General features: G+C 47.6%; 2 protein-coding genes across 2 annotated transcripts; one reads left to right on the forward strand and one right to left on the reverse strand.

Moving 5' to 3' along the window:
• Positions 1–1,738: 1,738 nt before the first annotated feature.
• On the forward strand, positions 1,739–8,371 carry LOC133108753 (sialate:O-sulfotransferase 1-like). The gene is made up of 5 exons (XM_061218476.1): positions 1,739–1,840; positions 3,453–3,609; positions 5,975–6,139; positions 6,915–7,115; positions 8,019–8,371. The coding sequence occupies exons 1-5, from the start codon at positions 1,739–1,741 to the stop codon at positions 8,369–8,371; spliced, it is 978 nt and encodes a 325-aa protein (XP_061074460.1).
• A 3,676-nt stretch (positions 8,372–12,047) lies between these two features.
• LOC133107598 (E3 ubiquitin-protein ligase TRIM35-like) lies at positions 12,048–16,899 on the reverse strand. Its single transcript, XM_061216584.1, has 6 exons — positions 16,872–16,899; positions 15,938–16,029; positions 15,622–15,852; positions 14,632–14,654; positions 13,904–14,022; positions 12,048–12,719 (listed from the first exon to the last, which is right to left on the reverse strand). Exons 1-6 carry the CDS (start codon positions 16,897–16,899, stop codon positions 12,190–12,192), a joined length of 1,023 nt encoding a protein of 340 aa, XP_061072568.1. The 3' UTR covers positions 12,048–12,189.
• Positions 16,900–26,213: the final 9,314 nt, after the last annotated feature.

Here is a 26,213-nt window from a genome sequence, read left to right on the forward strand (position 1 = left end):
TTACCCCTGCCCTGTTTTTAGTGGGCAGCCATTCAGAGATCTGTAGCCTAGTGGTTAAGGTACATAACTGGGACCTGGAAGTTTGGTGGTTCAAGCCCACGATAAGGTACACACAGCTGTTGGGCCCTTGAGCAAGGCCCTTAACCCGACATTGCTCCAGGGGGATTCTCCCCTGCTTAGTCTCATCACATACAAGTCACTTTGGATTAAAGTGTCAGCTAAATAACAACAAATTATTATTATTATTATTATTATTATTATTATTATTATTATTATTATCGGGCCTGTTCTGGTCAGAAGAGCAGGACATGTGGCCCTGTTCCAAACTGCTGCTCACACTCTGTCTGCGCCTTCTCAACAAAATGTGTGTGTGGGCAAGACACACATTGCAGATGACATGGTTTACCTCAAACACTGTCCGCCTCGGCAGGACAGGAACACAGAACACGGGCGACATTGGCTCAGGCGGTAAGAGCAGTCGTCTCATTGGCTCAGGCGGTAAGAGCAGTCGTCTCATTGGCTGAGGCGGTAAGAGCAGTCGTCTCATTGGCTCAGGCGGTAAGAGCAGTCGTCTCATTGGCTCAGGCGGTAAGAGCAGTCGTCTCATTGGCTCAGGCGGTAAGAGCAGTCGTCTCATTGGCTCAGGCGGTAAGAGCAGTCGTCTCATTGGCTCAGGCGGTAAGAGCAGTCGTCTCATTGGCTCAGGCGGTAAGAGCAGTCGTCTCATTGACTCAGACTCAGTCATCTGGCAGTCGGAGGGTTGCCGGTTTGATCCCTCCCTGGGTATGTCACAGTGCCCCTGAGCAAGACGCCTAACCCCTTAATGCTCCTGATGAGCTGGTTGGTGCCTTGCATGGCAGCCAATCGCTGTTGGTCTGAGAGTGTGTGTATGAATGTTGCCCTCCCCCTCTTCTTCTTCCTCTCTCTCTCCCTCCCTCCCTCTCCCTCTCTCCCCCTCTTCCTCGCCCTCTCCCTCTCCCTCCCTCTCTCTCCCCCTCTTCCTCTCCCTCCCCCCCTCCCCCTCCCTCCTCTCTCTCTCCCTCCCCCTCTCTCCCCTCTCTCCCTCCCTCTCCCTCTCTCCCTCTCTCTCCTCTCCCTCCCTCACTCCCTCTCCCTCTCTCCCCGTCTCCCTCCCTCTCCCCCTCTCCCTCTGTCCCTCTCCCTTTCTCCCCCTCTCCCTCTCTCCCCTCTCTCCCTCCCTCTCCCCCTCTCCCTCTCTCCCCTCTCTCCCTCCCTCTCCCCCTCTCCCTCTCTCCCCTCTCTCCCCCTCTCTCTCCCTCTCTCCCTCTCTCCCTCTCTCTCTCCCTCCCTCTCTCCCCGGTGGTGAAGCCTGATGTCCTCTCAGAAGAGGGGTAAAAAGAGCAGCACTCTGGAGTGACTCCACTGGTGTATTTATTACACTCAACACATAACACACACACACACCATTGTACTTACAATACATCAAGGAACATCTTTAAAAACTCTTTAACTTCTGAAAAATATACAATGAAATTGTAGGTCCCCCCTGTATCTAAAGCGTCTGTGTGTGAGAAACTGTACTTCTCTCTTCCTGTTTGACAAACTTGTTTATCAGTGACATCACTTCCTGCAGGGGGCAGCATTGTGCCACTGAGGTCTGAGTGGCTGATCTGACAGCAGTTTCACACCAGCCCTGCTCTCCAGATTCTTTGAGGAGATGCACTTATTTATTTATTCATTTATTCCTTTATTTAATTATGTTGCATTCAAGATACGGATGGTGCAGTGGGTAGCACTGCCGCCTCACAGCAAGGAGGTCCTGGGTTCGAATCCCCGTCGGCCAGGGCCTCTCTGTGCGGAGTTTGCATGTTCTCCCCGTGTTTACGTGGGTTTCCTCCGGGTACTCTGGTTTCCTCCCACAGTCCAAAGACAGGCAGGTTAGGCTGATTGGAGAGTCTAAATTGCCCATAGGTATGAGTGTGTGAGTGAATGGTGTGTGTGCCCTGTGATGGACTGGCGACCTGTCCAGGGTGTATTCCTGCCTTTCGCCCAATGTATGCTGGGATAGGCTCCAGCCCCACTGCGACCCTGTTCAGGATAAGCGGGTTCAGGTAATGGATGGATGGATGGATGGATGGATGGATGGATGAATGAATGAATGTTGCATTCAATTTGTTATTCGGTATTCGTAATAATCCACATATATTAATAGTATCAAATAATAGTATCTGTAATAGTAGTATCTAATAGTATATATTAATAGTATCTGCTAATAATAATAGTATTATTACTATTACTATTATTACTATTACTAATAGTATTAATAATAGTAGTTACTACTGCTAATAATAATCATAATAATAATAAGATATATTATTATTATTATAAATTGAGAGTTGGGAATGATATTTGATGCGCTTCAGGCATGTTGGTCTCTGGGATGACAGTCAGCAGGCAGTGTTCAGGGTGGGGTGAGAGAGAAATAGAGATTGCTACATTTAACAGTACGGTAGCAAAGCAGTTTGGATTTTTAAAACACCGAGGGCTTCTGACGATGCTCAGGGATCCCATACAGTCTATTAAACTGGCTATACTGTAAACTCCAGCTACCGTCAGATCATGTGGGTTGAGGTCATGTAAATGTAAGCTAAAGATAACATATCTGTAATAATTTAACTGATGATTTGTGCAGATAAAATTTAGCATGTCCCTTATCTGACTCAAGTCCCCAGGTGCTGTGCTTGTGGCTCCTGCAGTCACTGCAGCAGAGCAGTGTGATCAGTAATCAGCCCGGGGGTAATCAGTAATCAGCCCGGGGGTAATCAGTAATCAGCCCGGGGGTAATCAGTAATCAGCCCGGGGGTAATCAGTAATCAGCCCGGGGGTAATCAGTAATCAGCCCGGGGGTAATCAGTAATCAGCCTGTGGGTAATCAGTAATCAGCCCGGGGGTAATCAGTAATCAGCCCGGGGGTAATCAGTAATCAGCCCGGGGGTAATCAGTAATCAGCCCGGGGGTAATCAGTAATCAGCCCGTGGGTAATCAGTAATCAGCCCGGGGGTAATCAGTGATCAGCCCGGGGGTAATCAGTAATCAGCCCGGGCGTAATCAGTAATCAGCCCATGGGTAATCAGTAATCAGCCCGGGGGTAATCAGTAATCAGCCTGTGGGTAATCAGTAATCAGCCCGGGGGTAATCAGTAATCAGCCCGGGGGTAATCAGTAATCAGCCCGTGGGTGATCAGTAATCAGCCCGTGGGTAATCAGTAATCAGCCGGGGGGTAATCAGTAATCAGCCCGGGGGTAATCAGTAATCAGCCCGGGGGTAATCAGTGATCAGCCCGGGGGTAATCAGTAATCAGCCTGGGGGTAATCAGTAATCAGCCCGGGGGTAATCAGTGGGTGATGTCACAGGCACTTGGTCCATATTATTCTCCGGTCTCACGCTGGTGTTGCATCTCGTCTCTTCTTCTTTGGTTTTGGTTCCTCCAGGAGCTCCCGCTGGCCGTTCTCCAGACGCCGGACTGTTTCTGTGGCTACGCCACCGCTGCGTTCTCCCTCCAGGAGCCGGCCCAAGACTCGCTCTGCATCGCGGCCAACGGCAGCAACCCCGCAGAGTTCTGCCAGGTGTACCAGACACCTGTGCAAGGTGAGCGTGGGCCTGAAACCGGGGCCGGGGCCCTGTCAGTACGGTCAGAGAGTCATGTGTTCTCACATCTCATAGCCTACTGCTCGCTTTATCATAGACTTATAGATTCATCATTGAGACGGGTGCGTGGGGGGTTTGGACCCAGAATGCACGACTCAGAAACAGTAGTGTAGTAAAGTCCCATCAGGGCTTTATTTGGGGAATATCCAGAGAGCGTAGTCAAAAACAAGCAATGTTCATACACGTAAATATCCAGCCAGAAAACCAAAGCGCTGTACCGAGGGAGAAGGCAGTCTTGTAGTCGGTACACCATGCAAAAAGTCCGGTAGCCAGGAAAGCTGTCAGCGGGGCAGAAGTACAGGCAGACGGTATGCTGGCTCAGGGTCAATGACGGTGCAAGAGTCAAGACCGAAGTCTGCTCCGCGGGGCAAAAGTACAAAAAAAACAGCAGGCAAAGACGTGGTACAGGCAAGCAATGGTCAACAAAACAGATGTCAATAATCTTTGGTCGGTAAACAGGCTTGGCTCGTAACGAGTAGAAAATGGCTTGGTATAACCGCTCAAAAGAATGCACTGACAAACAGGAGGCAAACAATTTCGCACAGACATGACATGAAACTGAGCTTTTATGCAGGTGTAGACAGGTGTAGACAATTAGCTTGAGAGCAGCAAGAGAATGGAAATCAGGTGTGGAGGATTGACAAGTTAACGAGGTAATTAGTAATTGTTAGTAATAATTATGATGATAATCATGATTAGTATGTTAGTATTACCCAATCCTGATCTAGCATTAGTAGATTTAGTAAATAGACAAGGGAAATTGAAACAATTAGGGTGTGAGTGACAGAAAGGGAGAGAGAGAAAGCAGGAATGCAAGGTTTGCAGAAAGACACGAAAAAGTGTATGCTAAATCAATGAACAGTACAACATAACATGGAACATAAATTGTGACATAACATTTGCAAAACAATGACAATAAACTATATAACATGACATGGCAACATTAAGAAATAAATGGTAACAAGAACTAAACATGAAACATAACATGACATGACAATGAAACGTAACAAGAAATAAAACATAAAAACGTGGTGAGGCTAGACTAACATAATATGTGACATGACAATAACGTAACTAAGACAATGACTAAACATAAAACATGACATGACAAACATGAAACGTGACAATCATAGACTTATCGAGAAGAATGCTAGTTGGTAAGTTGTTGTACTCTTCAAGGGTTCAAGTTGTATCTGTATGTCACGCTGGGACTCGGAACTGTACTTTCCTCTGGGGTCCTGAATGTACTTGTGCCTGGGTTTGATTTGCACTTCCTTGTACCCTGCTCTGGATGCTAAGTGCCTTTAATGTAATGTAATGTAATGTAATAAAGAATGAACATTGTATGCAATGTCCTACTCCAAAGTCTTCAGTCTCTGTCAGTGGTTTGTTCCTATGCTGCAATACAGCCCAAAGCAGTAGCTATACCCTGTTGACCGCTTGGCTACCTATCTGTAAATTTAACTTTTGTTTTTGTTGTGGTACTTCCATACTCATTTCTCAGTGTCTTGTAAGCTTGACATGTGAGCATACCGTATATCATGACATGTGTTGCCTACCACAAAATTGTAAACATGGGCCTTTATTGTATTTGACTGCATGAATAGAAGCAGTAGAATAGCACAAAGGAGTCCCTGTACTGCGAAGTGAATGTTTCCTGAGTACATCTGGTCCTGAGAGGGGCCTAGTGTACAGGGCCAGTCACCACGGGCCAGTGGGTTCTCTCTCAGACTCCAGGTGGGTTCTCTCTCAGACTCCAGGTGGGTTCTCTCTCAGACTCCAGGTGGGTTCTCTCTCAGACTCCAGGTGGGTTCTCTCTCAGACTCCAGGTGAGTTCTCTCTCAGACTCCAGATGGGTTCTCTCTCAGACTCCAGATGGGTTCTCTCTCAGACTCCAGATGGGTTCTCTCTCAGACTCCAGATGGGTTCTCTCTCAGACTCCAGGTGGGTTCTGTTTCAGACTACAGGTGGGTTCTCTCTTAGACTCCAGGTGGGTTCTCTCTCAGACTCCAGATGGGTTCTCTCTCAGACTCCAGATGGGTTCTCTCTCAGACTCCAGATGGGTTCTCTCTCAGACTCCAGGTGGGTTCTCTTTCAGACTCCAGGTGGGTTCCCTCTCAGACAACAGATGGGTTCTCTCTCAGACTCCAGATGGGTTCTCTCTCAGACTCCAGGTGGGTTCTCTTTCAGACTCCAGATGGGTTCTCTCTCAGACTCCAGGTGGGTTCTCTTTCAGACTCCAGGTGGGTTCCCTCTCAGACTCCAGGTGGGTTCTCTCTCAGACTCCAGGTGGGTTCTCTCTCAGACTCCAGGTGCATGGACAGGAAGTTCCTTCAGGAGAAGTCCAGACAGCTGGTGGCGCTGTCGAGCTTCCCGGGGGCAGGGAACACCTGGGTCCGCCACCTGGTGGAGCTGGCAACGGGGTACTACACCGGGAGCTTCTACTTCGAGGGCTCGCTCTACAACAAAGGTTACATTTACATTACATCCCATCACACCACATTACCTCACTGCACAATACAGTGCATTACATGGCATTTTATTCAGCATACCAAGGCCATCGAACAAACTACAGAACAGGTCGGATAAGGTACAAGTCACACAAGATTGGCTGTAAAGCCATGAACATAAGTCATGTACACAAGGTAGATAGGCCAAGTCTTTCAGTAATAAGGTCAGGAACTGCAGTCCTGAGACCAATTCAAATTCAAAATTGCTAGATTAAAGTACAAAATACCACAAGGGGCTGAACATAGGCAGGTGAAAAACCTTACACAAACTTGACGTGTTTATACATGCTAATTGTTATCATGCTGCTGTGCACAAATGTTGATGTACTTCTGACTGGCAGATTCACTGCTGCGCAAATGCTACAGTAAAACACCCCCGACCCTGACCATGGATGGGGGAGACCTGTTCTGGGTTGTTCTGTCCAGAGCTGTTGCAATAAAGATTTGTATTAGTTATTAAGTTTTTATTATAATTGTCAAAGCCAATTTTGATTGTATTTTGAAAGTGTTCTACATCAGTTGAAACAAACTGCATTAGATGTTGACCCTTTCAACCAGCCATTTCAAAACCTAGCTTGAGCTGGTCAAACCATGTTGAGTATGGAGCTGGTCTGAACTGGTCGACTAGCCACCAGGTGTTTCAAAACCTAGCTTGAGCTGTTTGTAAGTGATTAAAACAGTAACGCTGCGCTGAGACGTCACGCCGTGCGTTGTTTGTGCCCGTGGCCCGTGCAGGGTTCAAAGGGGAGAAGGACTACTGGAAGAGCGGGCGCACGATCTGCGTGAAGACGCACGAGAGCGGCAGGCACGAGATGGAGATGTACGACGCCGCCGTGCTGCTGATCCGCAACCCGTACCGCTGCCTGCTGGCCGAGTTCAACCGCAAGTGTGCAGGACACATGGGCTACGCCTCCGAGCAGCACTGGAGGGGCCAAGGTACTGTGTGTGTGTGTGTGTGTGTGTGTGTGTGTGTGTGTGTGTGTGAGTGTGTGTGAGTGTGTGTGAGTGTGTGAGTGTGTGTGTGTGAGTGTGTGTGTGTGTGTGAGTGTGTGTGTGTGTGTGTGTGTGAGTGTGTGAGTGTGTGAGTGTGTGTGTGTGTGTGTGCAGGACACATGGGCTACGCCTCCGAGCAGCACTGGAGGGGCCAAGGTACTGTGTGTGTGTGTGTGTGTGTGTGTGTGTGTGTGAGTGTGTGTGTGTGTGTGAGTGTGTGTGTGTGTGTGAGTGTGTGTGTGTGTGAGAGTGAGAGTGTGTGTGTGTGTGTGAGTGTGAGTGTGTGTGTGTGTGTGTGTGTGTGTGTGAGTGTGTGTGTGCAGGACACATGGGCTACGCCTCCGAGCAGCACTGGAGGGGCCAAGGTACTGTGTGTGAGTGTGTGAGTGTGTGAGTGTGTGAGTGTGTGTGAGTGTTTGAGTGTGTGTGTGTGTGTGTGTGTGTGTGTCACATGGGCTACGCCTCCGAGCAGCACTGGAGGGGCCAAGGTACTGTGTGTGTGTGTGTGTGTGTGAGAGTGTGTGAGAGTGTGTGTGTGTGTGTGAGTGAGTGTGTGTGTGAGTGTGTGAGTGTGTGTTTGTGTGTGTGAGAGTGTGTGTGTGAGTGAGAGTGTGTGTGTGAGTGTGTGAGTGTGTGAGTGTGTGAGTGTGTGTGAGAGTGTGTGAGTGTGTGTGAGTGTGATAGTGTGATAGTGTGTGTAAGTCTCCAGTTTGATGTGTGTTCCATCCGGTTTGCATGTGAAGCGTGTGCTTGTGGGTGTGTGGTTGCAGCACTGTGCACACGTGTGTAACATATCTGCAGCGTGTTGTGTAGGCTGTGTGTGTGAGCGCCTGCCTCTCCCTGCAGAGTGGCCGGAGTTTGTGGGCAGCTACGCCCCCTGGTGGGCGTCCCATGTGCTGGACTGGCTGCGCTTCAGCCGCAGGCTGCTGGTGCTGCACTACGAGGAGCTGCAGGGGGCGCTGTTCCCCACGCTGCACACACTCACCTCCTTCCTCAACACCAGCGTGAGCCCAGAGAGGCTGCTCTGCACCGAGATCAACCAGGACGGCCACTTCAAACGCCCAGCCGGCCGCCAGCGCCCCCTCCACCCCTTCACCCCGGAGATGAGGCGGCTCATCGACGGCTACATCCGGACCGTGGACCAGGCCCTCCGTGAGAGGAACCACTCCGGCCTGCCTTCAGAGTACCTGCCCAGATGATGAGGGCCTCACTCAGCCACCCTCCTCATTACACTGCAGTACAGCATTACGGTACACTACAGTACAGTACAGTACAATAGATTACACTACATTACACTACCTTACAGTACAGTTCGAGATTACACTACATTACAGTACAGTTCGAGATTACACTACATTACAGTACAGTACATGAGATTACACTACATTGCACTACAGTACATGAGATTACGCTACATTACAGTACATGAGATTACACTACATTACAGTACAGTACGAGATTACACTACATTACATGACAGTACATTAGATTACTTTACAATGCTTTACATGACATTACAAGACTCTACATTACATTAGAGGCATTTGGCAAACACTCTTATCCAGAGAAATGTGCAGCAGAGTGCATAACCATAACCAGGGACAAGTGTGCTGAAGGACCCTAGAGGGAAGTACAGTGCCAAGTGCTCGGAGTGACCACAGAGACGAGGACTCAATCTGATGAGATGGCCACCGCCCCTTTTTTGGGGGTGTTCTCTTGTGTATGAGGACGCTGGTGTAAGATGGTACAGTGACCCCCATGGAAGAGTCATCCATGGGTCACTGTTCTGTGATAGAAAAATGCCCCCTTGTTGAAACATGACCTTATAAAATGATGAAATGTAAGCATTCAATTTCATAAACTGTGAAGGTTTGTATACTAGGGGAAACTGACCCCAATCCGAAATCCTATGAACCACCAGAGACATTCCTGAGACTGTTTCCTGATTGATCCAGTGGGAGAACTTTCCGGATTGTTGGCCCCATGGCAGAAATGTCATTTGTCTGTCCTTTGGTGTACCGCATGCATGTGTGTATGCCTATGACTGAAGACTGCCACCAACATGAGTGTTGCACCTAACTCCCCAGATATCCTCAATTAACACACTTTCATTTTGTATCACTTTTGTCTTTTACTCAAAAGAAAATTGTCTTCTGTTGCGTACATTCCTGTTCCTCCTTTCCTGAACATTTGCATCTGTAACACATCTCTGCCTCACACTGTGATCTGACTCCTACTCTGCCTCACACTGTGATCTGACTCCTACTCTGCACCACACTGTGATCTGACTCCTACTCTGCCTCACACTGTGATCTGACTCCTACTCTGCCTCACACTGTGATCTGACTCCTACTCTGCCTCACACTGTGATCTGACTCCTACTCTGCCTCACACTGTGATCTGACTCCTACTCTGCCTCACACTGTGATCTGACTCCTACTCTGCCTCACACTGTGATCTGACTCCTACTCTGCCTCACACTGTGATCTGACTCCTACTCTGCCTCACACTGTGATCTGACTCCTACTCTGCCTCACACTGTGATCTGACTCCTACTCTGCCTCACACTGTGATCTGACTCCTACTCTGCCTCACACTGTGATCTGACTCCTACTCTGCCTCACACTGTGATCTGACTCTTACAGGACGGCACACACATCTGTGATTGTCCAGCCACCACAGATGACACCGGATGAGTGGGCAGACATTACTTAGATGAGAGACCGTAGATGTCATGGACAAAACTCACAGAAATCATTTCTATAATCCTGCCAAACACCCAACTCTTCAGGTTCCTGATGGAAGGTGGGGGTGGGGGTGGGAGATGCACAGATGGGTCCACTGGGACGTTGTGTGTGTCACTGATGTGTTGTGTGTCACTGATGCGTTGTGTGTCACTGGTGTGTTGTGTGTCACTGATGTGTTGTGTGTCACTGATGTGTTGTGTGTCACTGATGTGTTGACAGAAAGCAACAGGGAAACACTAAGGGAAGGAGACGTCACAGGAAAGAGAGGTTGAAGGTAAGGCTGGGTGATATATTAAATATTAAAGGTACAATAGGCAAGAGTTTTGTGTTAAAACATTGTTACATGACCATTGTAAATCCAATCCTATCATTGAAAAAGGCTCACTGACATGTTGACTCACCCTCTGCCTGTGTTTATAGTCCTTAAATTTGGGTTTCAAAATATGCAGTTGACGGGCCGGCACTCTGTACCAAAAAATGGTACAACTGTACAACAGTTCAAGCTCATTGGTGAAAAATTGGTTCTAATTGCCACAGCCAATGGCGTTTCAACATCAGTGTTTACAGAGAAGGGGGAGGGATAAACAGTGTTGTGGTTTGAGCGTGTTTGTTGCTACAATTCCTCTCTTGACTGTTAGGAGTCCGAAATTACCTTTTGTACCTTTAATACGGGATTGAGTATCATGTTGTAGGGGATACAGAATTAAGCTACATCAAGAATTTCACTTTGTGCGATACTGTGCGTGTTTATGCGGCCAAAGTGTGATTGGAGTGTGCATAGTAGATGTGCAGTGGGCTCCAGAATTATTGGAACCCCTGACTGGCAAAGCAAAAAAAAGAAAAACAGTGGCAGGAACCCCAGGAAAGTGGTGGAGAATTTGCTCTACATTGGGGGTAATGGGAGGTATAGGGGTTCATCAGTACTCTGCCACTGTGGACACAGTATCCATAAAGTGAGGCTTTCCCATACCTCACATTTAGCACCTTTACCTTACTCCAGACCTGTCTCCTTTGTGAATTCAACAGGCTGACGAGAGCTGGCTCGTGATGTCATGAACATACTATTTAATGTGCATAATACAGTTCATGTTTCGAAACATCCCTGTTACGTATCGTCCCAGAGACCCAAATGAAGACCAAGGAGTATCCAAAAACATTGTCTTTATTACAGTCCAAGTCACAAGCCAAGAGATCACAAGACACGGTACCAAATCGAGATGCAAAAAGGAAAGTAGTAAACAAAAACGGGTCAAAATCCAGGAAATCAGAGGGCTGAGGTTCAAAAGGGCTGGGCAAAAACAAAGTTGACAAAAGCAGAAAATGAATATCAAAAACCAAATAATCAGATGTTCAAACAAATCAAAGGGGCAAGGCAAACTCGAAAAACAGGCAAAGGGGTGTCTTCAGGAATCTCAATAAATCAGGCTTACAAGGAATCAGCAAAAGAAATATGACCAATATTCTGACAAAGTTTCTAGCAGAGACGGGTTTAAATACATGAAGGGAAGTGACATACTAGGTGGGGCATGGGAGTGAGGAGGGCTGAACAAATAAACAACAGGTGAGGAACATAATTGGGTTGTAATACAATAACAAGGGGAAACGAAAACGTGGACCGGATACACACAGACCCACATGTAACACAAACTGCTCCGGATTAGGGAGTGGACAATTGCACAGAGTTAAGAGACGTACTGATAACGGGAGGCAGGTGCAAACACTTCATTCAATCAAAGCAAGTAATCAGCGATAGAATCTAAACTGGAGATAACGTTAGTCTGTTAGTTACATGATTAAATCTAATTTACCCAAAACTAGGGACTGTTAGTTAGACAGACAGTTACTATAATGAGTACTGTACAGTATCTATGTTAGTTGTTATTAGTACGTTAGTGCTATCTACAACATGAACTAGTGAAAAAGCAGGAAGTAAGAAAAAGCGAGGCTGAGAAGGAATCATTGAAACCTAGAAATTTCCGGAACCACCCGAATAGTGCAGCACGCAGACAGGGGAGTGACTAGGGCTCTCTCCCCTCTCATCTCTCCCCTCTCCTCCCTCCCCCTCTCTCCCCTCTCTTCCCTCCCCCTCTCTCCCCTCTCCTCTCTCTCCTCTCTCTCCCCTCTCCCCTCTACAGAATGTTTGCATTAACATTTCAAAGAATTAACAATATTTTGTTTTTGATGTGCCATTTGTTTCTGACAAATTGTATATTAAACATGTTCATATGTGATGAAATGCAGCCCTGTTATGTCAGCACAATCCCACAGTGCTATTTTACACTCACAGACACCTTCAGTGGACAGATCTGCATCCCGTGGGTCGATGGTCTAAAGAATGGAAACAGTCTCTCAGTGAAGGAGTGTTTAAAAGTGTAGAGAGGAGTGTTGTTACGGGGGTCAGAGAACGACACCTCCCCCCTGTCCCAGTCCAGCTGCACTCTGACCCTCTGGAGGTCCCTCTGCACAGTGAGGCGTGTATGTGGGAAGGTCATGGCTGCGTATTCCCCACTCCAGTACTGCTGTATACCCCACACTCCTCCTGTTGGGCTCAGAGTCACACCCCCTTTCCTGCTGATGGACTCTTTAACCACACCCACCACCCAGCCCTCATCACCCCCCACTTCTACATCCCAGCAGTGTCTCCCTGAGCTGAATCCCTCAGAGCCCAGCACCCACAACCAATCAAATCTCTCTGGATTATCAGGAACCTGCTGTCTCTCATCACTGCGTCTCACACTGGTAAGATCCTCAGACAGTGAGAGTTTGGGATATGCTGTGTTTGGGTCCAGAGTCACAGGAGCTGAAGGGACAGAGAATGAGACGTCAGCACTGATCTGCACAAAGGGAAACCGTCAGACACAATGGGCTGAATAAAGGACTTAATAAAACCGTTGGGCTAATTACCATATATCTTTAAAGTGCGAAAAGAAAACGTTTAACCTACATATTATTCCTTTAAGTGTTTTGTTATTTATCATTTATTACAAAATATGTTTATTTCACATTTAAGTGTGCATTTACACATATGTGTGCAGAAGAACAGGACACATCTTGTCCAGAAAGCTGGGCTAGGTTCCCCCTCCCTGCTCAAACTCTGCTTTCAGGCCGAGAGTCAAACATATATATTAAAGAAAAAGAAGGTACTAACAACGGCGGTTTGTATTAAACCTATAGAACTTGATTGTTCAAATGTATGATGTATGATCAGTGAAAATGAATGACAGTTAAATGCCTGTATTAATTACATATGACTAACCCTATGCCCTGTGCCATTCCCATGGCAATGAGTCATTCTTCAGGAATTTAGCTGGACCTACTGATGAGGGAGAGGTGTAAGTGGTATTTGGAGGTAAATTCCCTCCTGGGTAATGCGTATTGAAAATAAACTCACCATGTCAGACACTGAGTAAGTTATCAGTAAAACTCTGAGTTACAGTGGGGGCTGCTGGCATTGAGCCAGTATCAACAGCCCCTCCTTCCCATGACGAGTTTTAAAAATACTATAAAGATCTGTATGACCATTGTCTTGTGCATTGTCCTTCTGGACCAGAATATTATTGCCGTAAAACAAATTCACCAGCCCAGATGAGCCCTTTTCCCGAGAATCGTTCTAACAGGCTCCTAATGATATATTTTGGGTTTCACAAGAACAACATTATAGCCTCATACATGTGTGAGAGAAGCACCATAACTAAAGGATAATATTTCATAAGTCACACATTGTATAATCCCTGTAAGAGGGAGCAAAGCCTGTCAGTGTTTGTGAAGCTCCTGTCCTTCCCCTTAAATACAGTATCACTCTTAAAGCAGCATTTTATTATGAGCATCAGTGAGATTAAGGACTGGTGCTCAGTCTCTTCACTCCAGGGCTCTTACACAGACAGGACCAATATGACTCTGACTGGCTTCATCAGTTTGTGGAAAGGATGCTGAAGATTCCCCCTGTACAGTGACAATGTGGAGCTCCCTGCCCCTAGTACTCACTGTATTGAACAGTCCCCAGCATCTTCTCCCACACTCTGTACTTCACATTGCCCAGGTGCTTGGCCACATCAATCAGCGCTCCTGAGACCTTCTCTGGATCCCCCAGGGTGCACTGGGCTCTGCAATAATATTCAGGAGTCACTTGTGCTGTGGGCGTGGCTTCATTACCATAGGAGATTATCAGCAGCAACATCCGATCTTAATTCTGTAAGAAAATGGCTCCATCCCTCCCAGCGTTCTGCCACACAGTCCCACTGAGAGACACACACTCACAGCCCCACTGAGAGACACACACACACAGCCCCACTGAGAGACACACACTCACAGCCCCTCTGAGAAACACACACTCACAGCTCCACTGAGAGACAAACACTCACAGCCCCACTGAGAGACACACACTCACAGCCCCACTGAGAGACACACACGCACAGCCCCACTGAGAAACACACACTCACAGCTCCACTGAGAGACACACACTCACAGCCCCACTGAGAGACACACACTCACAGCCCCACTGAGAGACACACACTCACAGCTCCACTGAGAGACACACACTCACAGCCCCACTGAGAGATACACACTCACAGGACCTGATGAGAAACACACACTCACAGCCCCACTGAGAGACACACACTCACAGCCTGACCCCACTGAGAGACAAACACTCACAGCCCCACTGAGAGACACACACTCACAGGACCTGATGAGAGAGGATAGAGTTTGCTTACCTGATTTGTGTGTCCTTGTAGCTCTGAAATAAGGAGAGTGAATTATTCTCACTATAGTCCATACTCAGTCCATTAATACTGTGTTAGAAACCACATATCTGATTGTAGACTACTGAACATGCTTTAGATGTGATGTAAGATATGTTGTGTTCAGATTCAGGCCTTCAGAGGAAGAGGGTGATTGGATGGGGCAATATTATCAATATTATATTGCTTGTAAGAATGCTGATGTCCTCTGACATCAGAGCCACACTGATACCCTAACCCAGGCCTGCAGTCTTTGGGCCTGACCTGCTGACCTCCTGCAGTCTCTGAAGAGACACCAGAACCAGGGCAGGGCCCTGCCAGAATATCCTTTTGAATGCAGTCTGTAACATTCAATTCAAATCACTGTTGACACTGGACAGTTGAAATCTACATTGCTAGATGCAGTTCCATATTAAAGAGGAAACCAACTTGGTTTCATTTGGTTTTATTATATGGAACATATAATATGGAACATGCGACTTCCCAGATTTAACAATTCCTTCCTTTTCATTGATATTTGTCATTCTTAATAATCATGAATTTAAATCACATAAAATATATGTTATATGTAGGTTAAGTGAGGGTTCTAGCACACAATACCACTTGTGTTCAGTATTCAGAGTGCTGAACATGGTTATACGTGTGTACAGAGTGTGTGTGATGAGCTGCTTTAACATGGTTATACATGTGTACAGAGTGTGTGTGATGAGCTGCTTTAACATGGTTATACATGTGTACAGAGTGTGTGTGATGAGCTGCTTTAGTGTGGGTGTAGCAGGTTGATGATAAAAGGATACTACAATTCACATAATTGATAAAACCTTGAAGAGATTTGATGATATTTGCTAGTTTACATGAAATGGTGCTTTAGAGAATACTGTAACAATGATTTTGTATCAATGTTTGCGAGCATTAACAGCAGTTTGTATAGAGTCCTACAGACACAGAGTGAACAGGTCTTACCTGCAGGAATGAGATGTCTTCAGCTCCCAGCTCCTGTTCTATGGCTCTGATCTGTTCTGAAAGGGTTGATATCTCTTCTGTCATCTTCTCAATCTTCTTCTTCATCATCTGACTCTTCTGCTCCTCTTCCTCCCTCAGTGCAGTGATCCTGGCTGCCTCTTCCTCTTTTAGGTACTGCTGAAGTTTCTCAAACTCCATCTTTATCTGTCTCTCTGTGTGCTGGGCCTGGCTCTGGAATAAACATTATTCACCATCATTTCAGCACAATCCAGTGCTGCATTTTCAACACTGTGATTTAAAGGCCTCAGTACAGTACCTTGATGTGCTCTGCTGTTTGATCACAGACTAGTTTCACTGCATTAAAGGCTTCTAGCTTCTTCTGCAGTGGAGCTAGTGCAGTCCTGAGTTCCTCCTGGAAAGAAATGACAGAGTCCACACTTTACTGAGGAACCAGACCCACAGTCTGCCTACACAGACAGCACAACAGCCCCTGCCCAGACAGAGGAGAGCCAGAATGGAGACTCAGGTCACATCTTGTGTAGAAACACTGTGCTCACTGAGACACATATCAGTGCACTGCCTCTATGTCAGGGCATGCCAGGTACAGAAGTTTTGGGGCCCCCTGCTCAAAAGGCCTTTTACAATGAATATCTAAGTGAACTGAAGCAATTTCTTCACATTTTAAAGTAAGACTTTTTATTTACATTTTTTACAGTTTCAAAATAATAAAGAAAAGAAAAAGGCCCTGTGCACAGTTTGGGAACCCTGTCAGTTAGTACTTCTCGGGCAACAGGTGGTAAATGCTTCTTGTAGCCAGTTAATAGTCTCTAAATTCTTGCTTTTGGAATTTTTCCCCATTATTCCTGGCAGAACACCTCTCGCTCAGAAATATTCTTCGGCCTCCTTGCATGTACAGCATGTTTGAGATCTCTCCACAGTCTGGGGACTGTGGTAGCTGTTCCAAATCCTTCATCCGTCTTTCTTTGAGGTTGATTTTGAGGTATGCTTTGGATCATTATATTGCTGGAACACCCAACCTCTCTTCAACTTCAATGTCTGGACTTACTCCTGAACTTTAGCCTCTCAAATTTATTTGTATTTGGTGGAATCCATTCTTCCTTCCACCCACACAATGTCCTGTGCCCCCAGCTGCCACACAACCCCAAAGCATAACGGATCCACCTCCATGCTTCACAGTTGGCAAGGTGTTCTTCTCTACAAAGGCTTCACCCTTTTTTCTCCAAACATACCTTCTTTGATGGTGGCCAAAAAGCACATTGTGCCAGAAGGCATCAGGTTTTTCTTTCTGGCAACTCTGCCATGTAGGTCTTTGTTGTTTAAAGTACGTTGTGTGAGGTATGATGTACAGTGGGCTCAAGAATTATTGGCACCCCTCACCAGCAATGCACAAACAAGGCTTAAAAAAAAAATAATAATATAATTATAGAGAAAGGTAATACACCAACATGTGCCAAATACTGTACTTTATTAATGTTTCAATGGAAACCAAAATCATAACAATCATTTAATAAAAAATAAATCAAGGTTTCAGAATTATTGGCACCCTTCACCTAGTACTTAGTGCAACCACCTCTGGCAAGGATAACAGCATGGAGTCTCTTCCTGTAATTTTTGACAAGATTAAGGAACACATTTGGAGGGATTTTGGACCATTCCTCTTTGCATATCCTTTCAAGATCCTTCACGTTCTTGGGTTTGTGTTTATCAACTGACCTCTTCAACTCAGCCCACAGGTTTTCGATTGGATTGAGGTCTGGTGACTGAGATGGCCATTGCAGAACGTTGATTTTGTTGTCACGGAACCATTTCTGTGTGGCTCTTGAGGTGTGTTTTGGGTCATTGTCTTGTTGGAAAGTCCACCTACGACCAAGTCCCAGACTTCTGGCAGAGAGAACCAGATTTTCAGCCAAAATTGCCTGATACTTGCTGGAATTCATTCTGCCATCAATCCTAACCAGTGCCCCTGGAACTCTGGAATTAAAACAGCCCCAAAACATGACTGACCCACCACCATATTTCACTGTGGGTATGAGGTGCTTCTCCTTGTATGCATCTCTGTTCCTACGCCAAACATACCGATGCTGTATCTCACCAAAACGTTCAATTTTGGTCTCATCTTGTGGTCAGAAAAGGCTTTCTTCTGGCAACCCTTCCAATGAGGCTGTGGTTATGGAGGTGGCGTCTGATGGTGCTTTTTGAAATCTGGTGACCCCAAGATGCCACCAAGGCCTGCAATTCTTTCATTGTGATCCTTGGGGATTTTGTTGCTTCTCTCACCATTCTCCTCAGTATTCTGGGGGGCAAGATGCAGTTGCGTCCTCTACCCATGAGATTTTCAATAGTTCCATATCTTTTGAACTTTTTTATAATTGCTCTGACAGTGCTCAGTGGTATATTCAGTCGTTTGTGAATTTTCCTGTTGCCATTACCACGTTTTTGAAGGTCTATGACCATCTGCCTCTTTTGAACGGCCAATTCTTTTGTTTTCTTCATGGTGTTGGATGACAAAGGGAATATTGCATGTGTGTTACCTCATTTTTATACCCTAGTGAAACAGGAAGTGATGTAATCACTCAATACAGTTCCTTATAAACTTAAATAAGTGGAATTTAATACCTGGTTTAATTTTGGTAGGTGTTATTTACAATAATATTTAACATTGATTTGGAGGAAATTGATTTTTAATTAAATCAGTAAATTATTTTTTTTGGTTCCATTGAAACATTAATATAGCACAGTATTTATCACATGTTGGTATTTCGAGTTTGTCTATAAATATATTGTTTAGAATTTCTTTGAGTATTGTTTGTTCATTTTCTGTCAGGGGTGCCAATAATTTTTGAGCCTACTGTACGTGCTGTGACAGGTTCTACCCAAACCGGCTTCATTTGTCAGTCAGACCAAATGCAGCCAACTTCAGACTTCCTTTCGTTTATTTAATCAACATTTGCAGGTGGAAATTGTTGCATTATGAACATTTAAATTCTGTTCTCAAACATTTACCTTATAATCTTCGGAAGCCTCCTGAACTGGTAGCATAATATGAGTTCTATGTTTTTTTGAAGTTTGACAGACAACACAGACGGGTGTTTGATCATCCAGACAGAAGAGTTTGAGTTTCTCACTGTGCAGACTGCAGAGCACTTCAGATCCTGCTTCAGCTCTCTGACTTCTCTCCTTTAAGAACGCCTCACAGGTATTCCTCAGAGACCGGTTAACGGGAGGATGTTCCTTAGAAGATCTTCTCCTGCAAACTGGGCACTCCTGAGATCCCTTCTCATCCCAGTACTGCTGCAGACAGGCCTTACAGAAGCTGTGACTGCAACTCAGGACAACAGGATCCCTGAAGATTTCAGAGCACACAGGACAGGAGAGCTCCTCTTCCAGGAGAGAAGATGCAGATGCCATTCTGTCTCCGTCTGTTCTGAGCTCAGTAATGGCTTCTGCTAAATCTGTAGTTTAGTTTCACTTTCCTTCACTGCTGTTAAAAATGAAATGTCTTTAAATGAATACCAAATCTCTGCTCTCCCCTGTCTATATTTATTCATCAAGGAACATCTTTAAAAACTCCTTAACTTCTTAAAAATATACAGTGAAATCGTTTCATAAGGTCCCCTGTGTATCTAAAGCGTCTGTGTGTGAGAAACTGTACTTCTCTCTTCCTGTTTGACAAACCTGTTTATCAGTGACATCACTTCCTGCAGGGGGCAGCATTGTGCCACTGAGGTCTGAGTGGCTGATCTGACAGCAGTTTCACACCAGCCCTGCTCTCCAGATTCTTTGAGGAGATGCACTTATTTATTTATTCATTTATTCCTTTATTTCATTCTGTTGCATTCAAGGTACGGATGGTGCAGTGGGTAGCACTGCCGCCTCACAGCAAGGAGGTCCTGGGTTCGAATCACCGTCAGCCGGGGCCTCTCTGTGCGGAGTTTGCATGTTCTCCCAGTGTTTGCAAGGGTTTCCTCCCACAGTCCAAAGACATGCAGGTGAGGCTGATTGGAGAGTCTAAATTGCCCGTAGGTATGTGTGTGTGAGTGAATGGTGTGTGTGCCCTGTGATAGACTGGCTACCTGTCCAGGGTGTATTCCTGCCTTTTGCCCAATGTATGCTGGGATAGGCTCCAGCCCCCCTGTGACCCTGTTTAGGATAAGCGGGTTAGGATAATGAATGAAAGAATGAACGAATGTTGCATTCAATTCGTTATTCGGTATTCGTAATAATCCACATATATTAATAGTATCAAATAATAGTATCTGTTAGATGTTCATAGTAAATACTCCAGACATTGAAATGAATACTATTACTACTGCTAATAATAATTATAATAAGATATACACCGGGGGCTTCTGACGATTCCCAGGGATCCCATACAGTCCATTAAACTGGCTATACTGTAAACTCCAGCTACCGTCAGATCATGCGGGTTGAGGTCATGTAAATAAACTGAAGACAACATATCTGTAATCATTTAACTGATGAGTTCTGTGCAGATAAAATGTAGCATGTCCCTTATCTGACTCAGGTCCCCAGGAGCTGTGTTTGTGGCTCCTGCAGTCACTGCAGTGTGGCTTATCTGACTCAGGTCCACAGGAGCTGTGCTTGCGGCTCCTGCTGTCACTGCAGCGTGGCTGTGTGGCAGGGCTGGGCGTGGCTGCAGGGTGAGCACGCTGCCCGTGATGCGCTGCATGGGCGGGCGGGGTCTGGGGGTTGCGTGCGGGGGATTATCGTGCCGGGGGTGGACGCTCTGGTTGTTGGTGGAGGTCCTGCTCAGTGCAGTGTCCTTTAGGACCTTTGTAAACATCTTCACCCCCTCATTGTTGAGGTGCACCTGGTCGTAGAGGTCACGGTGGTGAGCCAGCTGGACGTTTGGCAGCAGGGCACAGCCTCGGGACACCTCTGCGTTGATGCTGTGGATCACTCGCTGTGGCACGTCTGTTCTGGGCAGCAGGGTGGAGATGGTAACTTTGGCTGCCGGGTACTGGTGTGTGGCCTTAACTGCCACCTGTCTCAGGGCCTTGGCTACGTCAATCCTGCGTGTGCTCAGGTTGGTGGACCCCGTGTGGATCAGGATGTGTTTGGCCTCTCCCAGTCTTTGCTGTGACAGTAGTTCCAGGGCAGTCTGTGTTGTTGGGCAGCAAAGCTTCATAACCTTTCTCCCAGGGAATAGCCGCCTTTTGTTGAGGTATTTGCCATTGGAGTCACACAGAATTATAACTTCAGCCTCAGTGTGCTGTCCTGTGGGTCGGCTGGTTCTGGGAGTGTTAGGAGTGAGGGTGTTGGTATGTGTGTCTACATGAGGAGGGGTAGACTGTGTGTCAGTGGTAGGGGGAGTGAGGGTGTTAGTATATGTGTCTACATGAGGAGGGGTAGACTGTGTGTCAGTGGTAGGGGGAGTGAGGGTGTTGGTATGTGTGTCTACATGAGGAGGGGTAGACTGTGTGTCAGTGGTAGGGGGAGTGAGGGTGTTGGTATGTGTGTCTACATGAGGAGGGGTAGACTGTGTGTCAGTGGTAGGGGGAGTGAGGGTGTTGGTATGTGTGTCTACATGAGGAGGGGTAGACTGTGTGTCAGTGGTAGGGGGAGTGAGGGTGTTGGTATGTGTGTCTACATGAGGAGGGGTAGACTGTGTGTCAGTGGTAGGGGGAGTGAGGGTGTTGGTATATGTGTCCACATGAGGAGGGGTAGACTGTGTGTCAGTGGTAGGGGGAGTGAGGGTGTTGGTATATGTGTCCACATGAGGAGGGGTAGACTGTGTGTCAGTGGTAGGGGGAGTGAGGGTGTTGGTATGTGTGTCTACATGAGGAGGGGTAGACTGTGTGTCAGTGGTAGGGGGAGTGAGGGTGTTGGTATATGTGTCCACATGAGGAGGGGTAGACTGTGTGTCAGTGGTAGGGGGAGTGAGGGTGTTGGTATGTGTGTCTACATGAGGAGGGGTAGACTGTGTGTCAGTGGTAGGGGGAGTGGAGTTTGTGTCAGGTTTTGAAGGGGTAGTGGAAGTATCAGTGGTAGTGAGTGTCTCAGTGCAGGGGGTGGTGGTGTGAGTGTGTGTGTGTGTGCTTGAGTGTGTGTGTTTATGTGTGTGTATGTGTGTGTGTGGGGGGGGGGGGGGGCAGTGTGTGGGGCAGTGTGTGTGTGTGTGTGTGTGAGTGTGTGTGGGAGTTGTATGTTGTGCAGAGTGTGTTTGAGTCCCTCGATGTCTCTCTGCAGGCTCTGGCTGTGTTGGTCAGTCTTGGCCTGCTCCTCTTTTACTCTGCGGACCTCAAGGTTGTCCTCCTCCAGGTGTCTCATGGCAGCTCACAGCTCCTGTATCTCACACCTGTGCTGTGTGAGGAGGCTGGTTACCTCGCTGTTAGCCTGCTGTGTGTGGCTGCTACAGTTAGACCTCACTGTTAGCTTGCTGTGTGTGGTTGCTACAGTTAGACCTCGCTGTTAGCCTGCTGTGTGTGGCTGCTACAGTTAGACCTCGCTGTTAGCCTGCTGTGTGTGGCTGCTACAGTTAGCCAGAGTTTCCTCTTCCTCTCTCTCTCCCTCCCCCCTCTCTCCCCCTCTTCCTCTTCCTCTCTCCCTCCCTCTCCCCTGTCTCCCCCTCTTCCTCTTCCTCTCTCTCTCTCCCCTCTATTCTCTATAAGCACTGCATAATACTCTCTGTACGCACTGCATAATACTCTCTCTAAGCACTGCATAATATTCTCTGTACACACTGCATAATATTCTCTGTATGCACTGCATAATACTCTCTGTACGCACTGCATAATACTCTCTGTACGCACTGCATAATACTCTCTGTACGCACTGCTTTGGAGCAGCAGTGTGGAAATGTATTTTCTTGCTTCTGATTAGAATCTCTGAATACCATTGTTTTCAAGTGGTAAAGCGACAAGGCCATCGGACACATCTGTAAATAAATATTTACATTATCCTTCTTTATACACACATACTGTTTGGGCCAATGGAAGAGAAACCACACAGAGTTAACCCTTTAATCTGCTCAAATGGAGTCACTTTTCAGGTCTTCTGGATGCTTTGTCTGGTAGGCTGGTAGGAACTGGCCTTATATACTCAGCTGGGAGATAATTCCCCTGGCGCAAATGAGGAACAGGTGTCAACAATTATCCTAGGCCCTCTAGCCGGCACCAAAGGAATTACCTCCCACCATGACAGTACCCCCCCACTAAGGAGCGGCCCCAGACGCTCCCTCAGCCCCCCGCCTGTGGAACTCTCGAATCAGTTCCGGGTCTAAGATGTCCCTTGAGAAGACCCAACAGCGCTCCTCCGGACCGAAACCCTCCCAGTCAATGAGGTACTGCCTGCCTCTGCCTCTGCGGCGCTCCTCCAAAATGCGGCGCACAGAGTAGACTGGACCCCCGTCGATTAGCCGTGGAGGTGGTGGAGGAACCTCCGCCGGGGCCAGCGCACTAGTACACACCGGTTTAAGGCGAGAGACATGGAAGGTGGGGTGGATCTTCATAGACCTGGGTAACTGGAGGCGCACCATGACTGGGTTGATTTTCCTAATGATCTTAAAAGGCCCCACGTAGCGAGGAGTGAGCTTACGTGATTCGACCCGCAATGGCAAATCACGTGTGGACAACCATACCCGCTGCCCTACCCTGTAGGATGGTGCCGCCCGACGACGCCTATCGTCTGCCCATTGGTCTCCGGGTGAAAACCCGATGAGAGACTCACCGAGGCGCCTACCAAGGAGCAGAAAGTACGCCAGAAACGGGAGACAAACTGCGGTCCACGGTCAGACACCACATCCTGGGGAAGGCCGTGTATCCTAAACACGTGGTCGACTACTAACCGCGCGGTCTCCGCTGCTGATGGTAACTTGGGCAGCGCCACAAAATGCGCTGCCTTAGAGAAGCGATCAAGCACCACTAGAATGACCGTCTTGCCCTCGGAGGGCGGTAACCCCGTGATAAAATCTAAAGCAATGTGGCTCCATGGTCTTCTCGGGGTGGGTAGCGGCCGTAATAGCCCTGAGGGAGCCTGGTGGGAGTTCTTGTTGCGAGCGCAAACCGGACAGGCAGCCACAAACTCCCGGACATCCTTCTCCATACCGGGCCACCAGAACCGTCTGGACAAAAAGTATTTCGTGCGGTGCGCCCCTGGATGCCCCGCCAGCCGTGAGGCATGTCCCCACTGTAGCACTTGAGACCGAACCCTAGCGGGCACAAAGAGACAGCGAGACGGCCCCCCCCCTGGGTCTGGTTCATGGCATAGCGCTTTTTGCACCGCCGACTCAATATCCCAACTAACTGGAGCCACGATCTGAGCTCCAGTGAGAATGGGCTCTGGAGTGTGCTCCCTGTCCGTTTTGTCAAAGGCTCGTGAAAGGGCGTCAGGTTTAACATTTTTGGATCCTGGCCGGTACGTCACGATGAACGAAAAGCGCGCAAAGAACAACGCCCAGCGCGCCTGGCGCGAATTGCGTGTCTTTGCGGTCTGGATGTATTCCAGATATTTATGGTCCGTCCACACCGTGAAAGGATGTTCCGCCCCTTCCAGCCAATGACGCCACTCCTCTAAGGCTAATTTTACGGCTAATAATTCCTTGTCCCCGACATCATAATTCTTCTCAGCCTGGGACAGCGACCGGGAGAAATACGCACAGGGATGAACCTTTTGGTCTTTCGGCGACTGCTGTGAGAGAATGGCCCCCACCCCCAGTTCAGAAGCATCCACCTCAACAATAAAGGGCAACGATGGGTTAGGAGTTACCAGTATAGGTTCTGAACAGAACCTCCTCTTTAATTCCACAATTGCTGCCTCTGCCCGTGGGGTCCACACAAATCGCGCCGTCACACTCCTTTTAGTAAGCACGGTAATGGGGGCAACCACAGCACTAAAATTCCGAATAAAACGCCGGTAAAAGTTGGCGAACCCCAGGAATCTCTGCATCTGCTTAACTGACTCTGGGGTGGGCCAGTTTTCAACGGCATTAATTTTCTGCGGGTCCATCTCCGTTTTGCCGGCAGACACAATGAAACCCAGAAAAGAAACTGAGTTCGCGTGAAACATGCACTTCTCCGCCTTCACAAACAGTCGAGCCTCTAACAAGCGTGTCAAGACCAATTTTACATGACGAATGAGAAGAGAAGATCAGAATATCGTCTAGATAGACGAACACGAACTTCTCTAGCATCTCCCTGAGCACATCGTTGACAAACGCATGGAATACAGCGGGGGCGTTGGTAAGGCCAAACGGCATTACTAAATACTCGTAGTGTCCTGAGTGAGTATTAAAAGCAGTTTTCCACTCATCACCCTCCTTTATACGCACCAAGTTGTACGCATTCCGGAGGTCCAACCGTTTGTAAGCGCTCGAAAGCGGAGTTCATAAGTGGCAGGGGGTACCTATTTTTTACTGTGATGGTATTCAGCCCTCGATAGTCAATGCAGGGCCTTAAGCTCCCGTCTTTCTTTTTAACGAAAAAGAAACCCGCTCCCGCTGGTGAGGAGGACGGTCTTATGAACCCGCTGGCTAAAGCATCACGAATGTAGTCCCTCATAGCTCTGCTCTCCGGTACAGACAGTGAATAAAGTGAGCCTCGAGGTGGAACTGTCCCTGGATACAGGTTGATTGCACAATCGTACGACCGGTGCGGAAAATTCTGCGACACTCAAGGTTCCCTGCCTCATCCAAGTTAGGCGGGCCACCGCCTCCTTGCCCGTGACATCGTGATCGAAGACCCTAGTCATCTCTCGCATGAGGAGCTGGGAGTTAACCATTAGGGGGGATTGTGCCCGGATCAGCCGGTCTGCCCAGGCCAGAGCCTTACCCGTTAAAAGCGACAGAATAAACGCTACCCGGGTGTCTTCGGTGGAAAACCGTAAGGGCTGTGCTTCAAAAAATATCAGACACTGGGATAAGAACCCCCTGCATTTACCCGCCTCCCCCTCGTACCGTAACGGCAGCTGTAATTTGGGCTCCCTGACTGCTGGTGTAATGGGTTGATAAGAGGGCACCGCCAGTTGGGGAGGAGTGGGTGATTGAGGGGGAACCGGGGATGGTGCTTGTACCTGTGCTGAGCGGAACTCGCTCACTAGATGCCGAAAGCTATCGGCAAGCTCCAGTAGTACCTCCTGCTGCCTGCCTAACCTGACCAGGATCTCATTTTGCTGCTCGATTGTGGCAGCCTGCTGTGCCTGCAATGCCTGCAGCACCTGTTCCTGCCTACCCAGAGAAGCCTGCTGGGCGGCTACCACCGCTTCCAGTGGGGAATCTCCCATATTCATCCCTGTACTACAAGTCGCTGGTCTCTCCAGGGAGGCTTTTGTGTTCTATCAGGTGGGGGTTGAGCGGAGAGCCAAGTGCGACCAAATAAGAACCTTTCCTAGATCCCAGGAGCGTAGTGTAGGGATTAGGAGAACAGAAAATAAAAGCTACTCCCGAAACAGGGGGGAGGAACGAAAACAAACCCGAAGGCGATTCTTAATAAGGGAACAGAAATGGAGCCCACCAAACGGCTGAGAAAAATAAAACCACCCTCTGAAAACAGGGCGAGTGTTCCAGCCAGTATAAGTGCTTGAAAGGCGAGCACTGAGGATTACCAACTGAGAGT

The sequence above is a fragment of the Conger conger genome, chromosome 13 (assembly GCF_963514075.1).
Source record: "Conger conger chromosome 13, fConCon1.1, whole genome shotgun sequence".
Taxonomy (NCBI): Eukaryota; Metazoa; Chordata; class Actinopteri; order Anguilliformes; family Congridae; genus Conger; species Conger conger.